The sequence below is a fragment of the Netta rufina genome, assembly GCF_964035555.1.
Source record: "Netta rufina genome assembly, chromosome: 4".
Taxonomy (NCBI): Eukaryota; Metazoa; Chordata; class Aves; order Anseriformes; family Anatidae; genus Netta; species Netta rufina.
Genome location: NC_140127.1, coordinates 30,084,945 through 30,097,679, shown reverse-complemented (window position 1 = coordinate 30,097,679; position 12,735 = coordinate 30,084,945). Strand labels below are relative to the sequence as shown.

The following is a 12,735-nucleotide window of genomic DNA, read 5'->3' as shown; positions in this document are numbered from 1 at the left end:
CTACTGATGAGGTCAACTTCACCATTTCTTCCACTTCCCACCCATTCTGGGAAGGGGGGAACTGTACCCAGTAGGTTACAGTAAAATGAAGCCACTTGTGTTTGAAAACTCATATGCCTTTTTCACCCAGTTGGATTTCCAGCCAATAAAAAAATATGTGCGATATTCTGATGGGAAAGAGCTTGAGGCAATATAGTAAACAGCAATAAGAGCAGAGTAGCAATTTATCATGCCCTAAGTGATGAGAGGTTCTTTTCAAACTAGATAACCTTAAACATGCATGGAAAATATAATCTTAGCTTTTGAAATTGAAAACATAGTCCATCAAGTCAAAGCGGGAGGCTCTGCAAATTTGCCATAAAGATGATATTTTTAAATAAAAATGATTTATTTAAAGTTTTATCATTCATCATAAAAGCTTATGGCCTCGAGGAATTTTCCTTTCTAAGGCTGAATGTGGCAGTAAATTGTTCTCTGCTCTTCCACCCCATACTTATCCTTCTGAAGCATTGAGTTCTTCATAAAATGGCCAAGTGTGATGTCTACCAGTTCAGCCTTTATCACATTTCACTTGGAGTTATTTTTGTATCTGTTAGCAAAACCTAAACTGTGGAAAAATGGTAGCAATTCCAGCATCCTTCTATGCCCAAGCTTAACTAAAGCTCAAGTTGGCAAAGCAGCATGAGTTTAAGAGTATTTGTCCCATTTGGTTTTGTGGCTACTTAATGTTTGTAGATGGATTTTTTTCATTTTCACTGCTTTTTTAAATAATTAGGAAGGATAAATACTAGGCATAATCACCAATTCTGCTTGGCTAATACTTTGGTAACAGTGATACGGGAATTGTTCCTAAAACAGGTAGAATAAAAAGTATTTCTCACACTGAAGACTTTGCTGCAATGTTACTGCTAATGTACCCTAACCTAGCTCTGGGCAAAGCTCTTTGAAGCTCAATGGCATATTAAAAGTGCCACATTACATATTCCCCAGTACTTATGTGTGGAGAGAAGCATTTTTTAATCTCTGGTTTGACAGTGATACTTAATGATATGCTAAGCAAAACCAACAACAACAGATAAAAACAGCAGTTGTTTAATACAAAACAAACATAATAGAGCAGTATTTGTGATGTAGTTTTCACTGACTCCACGTTTGTTTATATGAACAATTTCTGACATGACAAATTGCAAAAACTTATGTAAAGTTAAATCATAACATAAATGTACTCTATAACTTTGGACAGAAGACAAACAAAGTTGCCAGTAATCATCTATGGATATTTGTTTTCAAAATACAAACTCTGAGTATCTTCAGACAGTTTTTTTCCTTAATCTACTCCCCAATTAAGTATTTACATTTAGAAACTTATATTTAAGCACTTAATATATATATATATATATATATATATATATAAAAATTCATTAGTCTTCTGTGCACTTAGAGGGCTGAATGAGCAAACTTCTATCCTAGATAAGAGTCAGCTTTCTCTGAATAAATATTCTTACTATATCATTATGTAGTGATAAAAGTGTAATGTTATCAGTCTAATAACTTCTGTGTAATCATCTCCTCTAGATACATCACTAGGTCACTTATCATTTTGTACTCATGTTAATTATAAAGTTCTGCAAAAATTATCAATGCAGTTAAATTTTAAATCATTGTAGGACTGAAAATCTGTTCCTCCTGTGTGATCTTCCTAGATCTTTGTTGCAGTTGACCATAATATTCCCCCCATAATCAGCATGATTTGCTCATCCTACATGTAAACTAGTTGTTTTACTAATATGAAGCCAGTGAATGGAATACGTTGATAAACGTTGCAGTAAATAATAACCATGCAACTTACCTCAGTTTTCTTGTTCCTAAACCAGCCATCAGTGCTTGAATTTAGTTTGGTACAAAACTGTACGTGGAGAAATATAGAAATGTAATCAGATCTCAAAAGGTACTGAGCTTTTCTCCTTTCAGAGGAAACTCTGAATGTTACATTCTACCTGGGCAAGTTGAAAGCACATGTTATGATATTTTTTGAAGTCTAAGAGGAAGCCCTACTGGTTTGTCTCAGATCCATTTAGCACTATGTGTCAGCGTCCTGTAGTTACAGGCTCTGAAAATCCCTTGAATACAAAGTACAGGTGCAGCCATACCTTTATAAATAGTCCTTCCACTTTCAGATTTACAACTTTTTCCTAACTTCAATTAGGGTTTGATAATGCAGTCTAAATCTATGTAGTTATTGGATTTACGATGTTCCGTTCTAAATTTAAAATGCAAACAATAAGACCAACATAAAACCATCAGTCATACCTCCTGGGCTTTTGATCACAACATGTCTTATGAAATAAGGCTCAGCCTGGTGAGAAGTGATCTGGACTGACTCCACTAAAATCAATGGACAGGCTCCCACTGACCACTGACATCAGTGAGCAAAGATTCATAACTTACCTAAATTAGGAAACTAATAAAAAGCTCAGATATTTCAAAAAATGTTTGTGACTCATGTGCTAGCATTTCTAAATACCACTGGATAAGATTTTTGGAAACGCTGTTCTAGCAGTGATTTTTTTCTCTAAATGGGATGAAGTCTAGATTGCGATCTGCAACCTGTCACAGAAACACCAGATATAAAATACAGTATCTTCCCATGTAGTCTGTGACGCATAACTCTCATAATTAAATGCCTTAATTTTTCTCTTAGACTTAATTTCTGGTAGAGTGGATATGCTTTATACTTTGCTTAAAGTTAGGTTTACTGTTGTTTCACACTACTGACGTGTTCTTATATTCCATCTTGAAACTGGTTGTTGAAACAGACTCTTAATTTATTACTAGCAAATCTCTAGACTAAATGGTTATGTGCCAATACCACAAGTAGGATAAAAAATATTTTAAAGTAAAAAATGTTAAAAATACAAACGCTTCAGCAATCATATCCACTTACAAATCTGCATGCATTGTGCCTAATCGTTTGCACCTCTGTAGACTGGATCCTTTCATCATGAATGGGTCATTAGAAAAGCATCAGCTAGTATTGCATATCTGACTAGAACTTACTAGCAAGAATAAAAAGGAAGGGAATAGAAAGAGCACCATGCTATGGTATTTTATCTTTTTTTTTGCTAGCAGGGTCTTTAATTATGTAGTACTTAATAGAGCAAAGTAGCCTGAGCTATTTTGAGAGCACAAGTTTCTTCAGTGTTAAGAAATTTGGCTTCTGGACAATTTTGCTGATAGTTCTGCAAAACTGTTTTTTTTGGCAGTTAGGCAGTGATTGTAGTATGTGTGCATTTGTTTTTTAATCACAGTGTCATAGCCACATTTTTCCAGTCCAGTGAAGCAAGAACAGGCATGCAGATTTAATTTAAGATGTTTTGTGACTCTCCGGAGGAGTTCTTCACTGGCTAATTGCACTTACCATTGTTTTGCTCCCAGGCCTAAGAGGTCTCAGAACAAAAGGCAGCATTCACCTCCCCAAATCTAAAGTTCACTTATGGATATTCGTTAAGGTCTCTGTAGCTCATAGGCTGCATATACAATGGAAGTCACAAATATGAATTTCAGAAAGAACTGAGGCAGCAGGCTGTTTGAAGTCTGGCACATATTTGCCTCTTAGAAGCACAGGCCTGACCTGTTACTGGGGATGATGCAATCAGCAGGTTGCCTTGCTAAATAAGTTATACTGCCTCCTTTAAAAAGGGCCTATAAAATTGAACAGGTTGAAAGCAGTGAAATTCTGTATAGTTGTCATAATGTTTTCATGTATGTTTCTTTGAAGGTCTGTAAAATTTTATAGAATTATTGCAGTGCTAGAGATTTGTTAAATCATATTCTACATTTCCATAGCAGAAATCTAAATTTGTATGGGATGTTTGAAACCATCTACGCAAAAGATATATGCTTTAATATTACATGATTGCTCATAAGGGATAGGAAATTTCAGAGAATATAAGTTTCCCATTTTTGCCTCAAAACATTGCAAGCAAGCTTGACAAGTCTATTTTTCAAATTTAAACTAATAATGAATGATCATATATTTATCTCATGTTTTCATGGCATAGTATTTTTTTCTATTGTACTTACATTTAAATCTCATTTTTTAATTTTATGAGACAAAATTCATGTTTGAGCCCTAGATTGTAAATTCTGTTTATAAAGCAAAAAGAAAACACTTGGAGGTCAGAGGCATGTTCAGAAGGTAACACATAATTGGCAAAAGATCAAATTTTTGAGCTTCACATGGAAATGTTTTATATATGTAGTTGCATGTAATACAAGAGTTGTATATAATAGTGCTGTTGGCACGTTGCAGGGTAGTGATGCCATCCGGAAGGATATTGACAGGCTTGAGAGATAGGCCCGTCTGAATCAGTCCAACAAGACCGAGTGCAAGATCCTGCGCTTGGGACAGGGCAATCCCAAACACAAATACAGGCTGGATGGAGAATGGATTGAGAGAAGGACCTGGGGGTGTTGGTTGATGAGAAGCTCTCCATGAGCCAGCAGTGTGTGCTTGCAGTTCAGAAAGCCAACCATGTCCTGGGCTGCATCAAAAAAAGTACAGCCAGCAGGGCAAGGGAGGTGATTGTCCTTCTCTACTCCACCTGTGTGAGGCCCCCACCTGGAGTGCTGCATTCAGCTCGGGAGACTCCAGCACACAAAGGACATGGACCAGTTAGAGAAGCTCCATAGGAGGTCCATGAGGATGATCGAATGCTGGAGTACCTCTCCTGTGAAGGCACGCTGAGGGAGTTACGATTCTTCAGCTTGGGGAAGAGAAGACTCCACAGAGACCTTACAGCAGCCTTCCAGTACCTAAAGGAGGTCTACAGGAAAGCTGGGGAGGGACTCTTGGTCAAGGAGTCTAGACAAGGGGTAATGTCTTTAAACTGAATGAGGATAGAGTTAGATTAGATATTAGGAAGAAAATTTTTACTGTGGTATTGGTGAGGCACTGGCACAGGTTGCCCAGAGAAGCTGTGGATGTCCCATCCCTGGAGGTGTTCAAGGCCAGGCTGAATGGGGCTTTGGGCAACCTGGTCTGGTGGGAGGTGTTCCTGTTCATGGTGGGGAGTTGGAACTAGGTCATCTTTAAGGTCCCTTCCAACCTAACCCATTCTTTGATTATATACGGCCAAATTTTTATTATTTTTTTTTCATTGTCATTCATTCACATTACGTGGCATTGAAATAATTAGATTTACACTGATGTAAGCTATCAACAAATTTAATAGCTTTGCTGAAGCTCTTGAGGCTTTTAATCAACTTCTTTGTTAATATCTTTAAAGGTTGTTGATAACAAAGTGGAACTTTAATATATTTCACTAGACTTTTGTCTCTTCTGGTCTCCAATGTCATGGCTGACTACTAAGGGAGCTTTTGAGCAACACAAGTTTTTATAGATGTATTTATGTAGTTACCTTATTTACTTTATCACATTTATTTCAAAAATGGAAAATAGGCCCAGAAAAACAAAAGAGAAAATTGAAATAATGTATTTAGATTAAAAATTCCGTTATATAAACTAGAAAACTCCCTTGTGCAAGTGTTTTACAGGAATAAAAGTACAATATTGAGAAGACATTTATCTTTTGGAAATTTGAGCCTGCTTATTTTCTTAAAAGTTGCAGATTAATTAAGTTATCTTAAAATCAAGAATAAACTCATGTGAGCAGGAAATCTAGCTCATCCAAAAAAGTGTAAACCTTATTTGAATTGATTTAATTCCTGTTGTTGGTGGGGTTTTTTGTTTGTTTGTTTTGTTATTACATTGTCACATATAAGCAGGCAAGTTATACTTAAATTAATCAGCAGGTACAGGAAGCAGACAAAGTGCAGTAACTTTTGGTATCTGTTAAATTGGCTTTACCGTGACAGGTAAGTGCCCAGTTTTTAGGTACTTCATTTTCTCCACCTGGGTATCTAACCTGGGGATGTGAAATTTACTTCCAGAGTCAAATGTTCCAGGCGCTGCAACACTTCACTCTGTAAAATCTCAATACAGTTTTGGTTTTACTATAAGTTATTAGAATGTATCAGCATATCCCAGCATTGGAAAAGGGCAATTATATTTCTTCATCTGTGCATGTTTTAAAAGGTGTTGCTCCTGCATTTTTGTCTAAAGACTACAGGTTTTCCTCATTGTACTAAAAGGTATTTTTGTGAAAAGCCTGAAGTAATTTCTTACAGCAAGAGAAAGTATATTTAAATAAATGCCAGAGAGAAGTACATCTGTGGGTTGTGACCATTAAAAGCAAAGGCAAAATTGAAGGGTGACCCAGTGGCTCTTTAGAATGGCAGGCAGCAGTGCTTATGCATTTAACTGATGTCACTTCTCTGCATAATAGCCCATGAAGACATGGCCAAGGGAAGGAGAAAATTGTATAGATTATGTTCTTTTTACAAGATCCTTACTAAATAATAACAGTTGTATTTTTAATTGAGCAAAGCAGATTTATTGTTTTTTATTGGATTTGTCATTGAAAGGATTATTCAAATGTGAAGTTTGTCAAGATTAACATAATCTTTCATTTTCATTCCCATCAGAAATAGTAGGTGACAACTTCTAGCAAGGAACAGTGCATTAATCTGCATTCAGATTAGTCAAGTTTACAATTACTTATTTCATTTATTCCACATGTGGAAGATTCACTGATGCCTTGTTTTCTCAGATCTCATTTTTACAGAAGTGCAGCCAACATAATCTATTTTAAAACTGGCTCAGGAAAAAGTAATTTCTCATCTGAGCTGTACTCCCCAAATGATAGATTTGGGATTTCGAGACCACTACTATTACCAGTCATTTCTTAAACAGTTTGGAGAACCTCATCTCAATAGTGGTAAACAGGTCACAAACCTACCATATAAACCCTAAACAATCACAAAGTGATTTGCAGTTCTGGCATTCAGTGCTTCACTGCATGGTTGTACTAAATATAGTTATTTACATAATACATTCATCTGTGATTCAGTTCACGCAAAATAAAGGCACAAAACTTGGCCCAAACTAAACGTTTTTGAGGGTCAGAAAACTTTGAATAACCTGGTTTGTTATAGTCAGACATTCCTTTGTATTTCTAGTAAAAGGCAGGTAAAAACAATGCCATAAGAAAAACCTATTACGTAAAATGAACTGACCAGAAACTCTAGACAGATGGAATGGTTCCAGTACAAAATAATCCATCTTCTCTCTTATTTTTGCTTTTTTTTTCCCCCCCTTTCCTTTCATGGCCACCCAAAAATACACAGCTGTCTCCTGGTTTCCTTGAAACCACTAGTGCACTTCCACTTCATAGCAAACTGCTCCCTCATTCCTGTTAATGTAGGAGGCACTGCTCATACTTTCTCTCTGCAAATATGAACTGCAGTGATGGTCACCTTTTGTAAATTCTTTATCAAGTGGCAAAGCATTTTAAACATGTTAAAGGGTGGAATAAAATTTCATCTATCCACTCTTTAGCATCAGAAGCAGAGAAATACCGAAAAAATGATACTTTATACATCCATTGGCTTACAAGAGTGTTAGCATTTATGGCCTTTAGCTATTTAGTCAGAATCTAAATGGTTAATTGTCCAAACTTTACTATAATTCTAATTATGGATTAGAAATTCTGTATTTTGAGACTGTATTCCTGACTGCAAAGTATTTATGTGCTCTGATTATGCTCTGAGAATAAACTCAGTTTTAATATATCTTTACAAATCTCTATTTTACAATCTGCAGTGAGATATTCATCCCAAATCTTACCTCCTCTGTATGCATAATATTCTTGTAGGTGTTTCACGTCCCAGTTGTTGGGTCCAGTTTTGCAAATGAAAGCTAAAGGATCCGTTCCTTAAAACAATATATTCAGAAATAGTGGTAGGGAAGACCCATTACAGCCCTAACTACAGAACAGCAGGTTTATAAGACACTGCTTGACGTAGGATCTGTTTTCCTCATTTCATCAATTACAGAATCCATACTACAAGTTTGTAAAGTGGTCCTAAAACTGAACTTCTGCTGAGTATTTTCTGCAGAGCCATTTATCTGCAGATTTGCAAACTGCTTTCATTTTGTCCAAAATGCATTGGGCTGCTGCTGAAAATCAGCTTAATGATCTGACCGGCAAAATTGCTAATGGATCAGTGGATACCAGGTGCTCTCAAGGAAATTAATAAAATGTGCTTAAGTGCCTTCTCTGGGTGAGAAGTTGACATTCTTGCAGGGCATAGTCTGGTTCACACGGATTCTCAAGTTAAGGCACTTTTCAAGTCTTTTCTCTTAATAGAGCAATTCCTGAAGACAGCGTTTTCTTTCTGCCTCAAATCTTCAATCGTTTTAATTTATGCATAACAAATTAATAACTACATAAAAGATAGTTTGCCTGAAGTTCCTAATCTTTCAAAATATCCATTAATTATAACTGATAGTACATCTTTTCAGTTTAGGCAGTTGGCTCTCAGAACAGCTCCATCTGCCGACGCTCCACAGGTAGGTTTAAGGAGATGCTTTCAGAGTAGAATAATTTCCCTACCTATCTGAAGAAACAGTTGAGTTGTAATGTGGCATGAAGAATGAGATGCCATTTCAGAATGGGAGAGAGGACAAAGGTATAAATATATTTAATTTCTGCCTACCTATTTTCAAGATGGTAGATACAACAGTAATGCTTACTTGAATATAAACATTCATAGATAAATGTCCATGAGGAATGGTATTTAAGTATAACTAAACTTTTAATATATAGGGGGAAGACCATTGATGGCATATTATAAAAGTGAAAGTAAGACAGTAACAACAAGCTCAGCAGAGCCCTTCTCAGGGTTTTCAAACAACATGTGAATGTTTGACAGTAGGTATCATTACAAAATAATGCTTCCAATTACCACTGATGCTTCACCTCACCAGCTAGTGAGTGTCATTCTAAGGAGCATTTCTGCTACTGGTACAAATCCGTGCAAATGAGATGCTTTAAACTAAACGGGTGTGGGCGTTGTCAGAGCTGAAAAGTTGGACTAAAACTAGTAAAACAAAAATCAGACCACAGTTGTCACAAGCAAGTTTTATTATTATTATTATTATGTTTGCTTGCTTGTTTGTTTATTTGTTTATTTGTTTGTTGTTATGTTTTCCCATCCTGTTTTGGAAGTGGCTACATCATCAGTTATTTACAGATGCCAGATACACCATAGACATCAAAGAAATAGATCTGGAATTATTTCCAGCACCACTGTACCTGGAAATCCTCATTTGTGGGAAGGAACCAAAAGATCTCTCCTTTATTTTTCACCTTTATGGCCATAATGCACTCTCTTCAAGTATTTGCACAAGGACCAAACTGGTATGGAATAATGCTGTGCTTAAGAAGATGCACATTGAGCTTAACTTAGACATACTGGCTTGAATATGTTACAACATGGCACACATTCTCTTGAAAAGCACTGTTCACTTGGCCTTCATTTAGATTTTCAGGAAATAGATTTTAGGCTGAAGTGGTGCTGTGAAAGAAGTGGTCAAAATCATAGTAATCATTTAAGCTTTCCTGGACGAAATGACAAACCTGCACACTTAAGGAGGTAGGAAAATAAGATTGCTTACTGTTATTAGAATTCTGTGTAGACAAAAAGTTCTGAAGTAAATTATTACCTTTTTGTATGTGTGTGCAACTGTCACAGAAATGTTGAATTGTTGAAGGTATCAGAAGATGCTCCTACTGAGCAATTTTTAATCTCAGTACATACTGTTGATTAGACAGCCGTATTAAGACAAGGTCATTTACTGTTCTATTAGATCTTCTGGAAAAATCATGTTGTTGAGATAAAAACTGAGGAAAAAAAAATAGATGCTACTAATCTTAGTGAAGCTATTTTTCTAATGCGTGTACTATTTTTTTATTAGAAGACAACAATGGATGGTCTCTACAATTTGACAAGCATTATGCAAAGGACAAGTACAACAAAATGAAATCTCTGTATGCATTTCAGACCAAGACACCTGAGTGTTGTAAGTAGTTATTACTGATAATTCCTGGAAATAAATACATTGCAAATATGCTTATCAAAAATAGAAATACAGTGTGGTTTCATTTGTAGTAAAATTGTAGTAAAATTAATGTCTCAGACTAAGAAATGCATTGAAGCTAATTTCTGTTCCAATAAGAGTGACTCATTTTCTGAAGAAGGTTTGCCAAATATATGTCAATTAGGAAGGCAATATAAATGTTTATCTAACTGTATTAATACAGCTGGAAAGACTATGAAACACATTTTTCAAAGTGAACTAAAGGCAACGTTTTTTCAATTCACTTCTTCACACATCAAATGATGAACCCTAGTCCACATCTACAGTCTTTTGTCCATTTGTATAGATTTTCTGACAGTTGTCGACTACAAGCACCAAGTTAAAGCACAGACAGAACTGTGCCAATTCTAGCAAATATAAAAGGACTAGGGTCACAAAATATCTGAAAAAGAAAAAACAATGGTACCATGCCATATTCCTGTATCAAGCCTGTATCTCAGCTGTAAAAGCTCTTTCACTGAGTTCAGGAGGTGACATTTTTTTATATTCCTTTATGTTTAATGCTAGGGTATTCCTATATCTAAATAAATTAAGTAAAAACAATGTATGCCTTAATTTAAATTTTGTTTAACATATGCTGCTATGTCAGCCCTTGAGCTCGCTGTTCTTTTACACTGTATTTCTTTTCTCCCCATCTGATCATACCACCCACCCAACCTTCTTGCTTTCATGTAGTGGCTGGTGCTGTGCCAGCAGAATGTGTGTGCCAAGGGCTGGAGATCTTCTGTGATGCTGTCAAACTGCGTGCTGTCCCTTCGGTCTCTTCGAACATAACTATGATGTAAGTAAAGCAGAAATGTGGCCTCTTGCTCTGTTTAGGCTTGACAATCAGTTCTACGACGATTTCACAACTGCAGCCATATAGTTATGACCAGTTGTCTCAGCTGGTGTTTGTGAAAGCACAGTATGTCTCACTGTTGATACGTCCTTTGATGTTTAAAGTACAGATTTCCACTGCATAAAATGAGAGAAAAGAAACTAAAAAATATATATATGTGAAATGGTCGTTTTATATCTGTAATAGTGACTTGCAGTAGCAACAGTTTCAGAAAACCTAAAGAAATCTTTAAAATAAAAGTTTCCTTTTAGGACATAATGCTTAGGACTTTTTAATTGTTCTATGATTCTGGCAACATTCCTAGTCTGTAGACTGATAATATCATCACTAACCTTGATCTTAGTAGAACCACCTGCTTGAGCAAATCTTTTTAGTTCTCATTCAATGTCTCTGAATAGGCCATTATTTATGAGGGTTTCATCTCAGCGGGGTCATCATACAGATATGTATGTGCAATCCGGACTTTCTGAAGAGATCTGCAAATGGTTGATATTGGTTCTTTGTTTGCACACACACACAAAAAAAAAATCCTGCTTGAGATGCCATTTTCTATATGGTGAATAGAGGGCAGTATCACTGGTCCTTACCTGAGGATCTTTCCCATAAAGCAAGGGTACAGACCTTTCTGTTCGGTTCTGGTTTGTGTCCATGTGTGGCTGAGGTTCCTCTTGCTGGGTCTGTGTTCAATTACCACAAAACTTCAAAATAAGTTTAATGCAGAATGTCATATGGATTTAATAATGTATTTAAACTTGCTGTTGGCTCAGAGTCAGCAAAGACTTCAAAAGCAATGGTCCAGTTCTAGCTCTAGAAAAAGCAGTGAGTCAGGTAAGCTGGCTTTTGGGCTAGACTCTGTTCTAGTCCAGATGTGCCCTAAATTATTTTTGTCCTTGTCAGGAATAAATAAATTGAAATAAATCTGTGTTTTAGTTTATACCCAAATATTTTCAGTTCTTGGATTTAAATATTATTTTTTCAACTGCCCTGAAACATTCTTTGATGATAAAGTATGGGGCTTATTGCTTAAATAGGTATGGATATTGAGAGTCTCAGGGTGCTTTTATTATCTAGCATCAGCAAAGATGCTCTTACTGAATAACAAAAGTCGCAGCACTGCAGGAAGCTGGGAGGGAGCAGTAGGCTCTCCGAGTCCCATTGTAATGGGCTATTGCTTATTGCAATTGTAGGCTGCCAGGAGGGGAAAGCAGAAAACAGCTACGGCTGTACCACCAATCCCTAGAACAGCAAAATGGCAGAGCGTAGAGCATCCCCAGCTCTAATTTGTTGTCATATTCAAAACTAACCCTATTCCATAATCAAACAGCAGCAACACCACCTTTTCTTTCCTTGGGGAATGAGGCGAGGAAGTGTGACGCAAGGCTGTGTGATGGTGCCTCATGACTACAGCTGTGCTTCATGGCCCATTGCATGGGCTCCACAGCAGGATGGTGTCAATGGTGGACAATGCTGTCCTCCCAATGCCTCCCAGGAAAACACCGACAGATCTTTACCTGGTGTTTATCTTCATTCACTGTCTACTCAAGGATGAGACTGTAGCTACCTCCATTCCCAGGAAACAGGCCTTTTATTTTTTCCCATCAGCCACCCAGTCTGGGCTGACTGAGGACTGCATCTAGAGCAAGTTTCCAAAGGAATCTTCTTGCCTCAGAAATGAGGAGTGTGATTTTTTTTATTTTTTTTTTCCCACTCTGAGACTGTTGTCTTTCTACCTTGATCAGGAATTTAGTGATACTCTTGGTCTCACATCATTAACATTAATTCATGCTGTTTTAATCACATTTTTAATCATGTGGAGAGGGAGGATTGGAGGGAT

At 36.6% G+C, this 12,735-nt stretch overlaps 1 protein-coding gene across 1 annotated transcript in view; it reads left to right on the top strand.

Annotated features, from left to right (window-relative positions):
* The window catches only part of RXFP1 (relaxin family peptide receptor 1), a gene marked incomplete at both ends in the record, with an annotated part of 50,844 nt that overhangs the window by 20,825 nt on the left and 17,284 nt on the right, over positions 1 to 12,735 (top strand). Inside the window, 2 exons of the mRNA XM_084286057.1 lie at positions 9,881 to 9,985; positions 10,739 to 10,844. Coding sequence (XP_084142183.1) covers positions 9,881 to 9,985; positions 10,739 to 10,844 — 211 coding nt within the window. The remainder of the gene's footprint in view (positions 1 to 9,880; positions 9,986 to 10,738; positions 10,845 to 12,735) is intronic.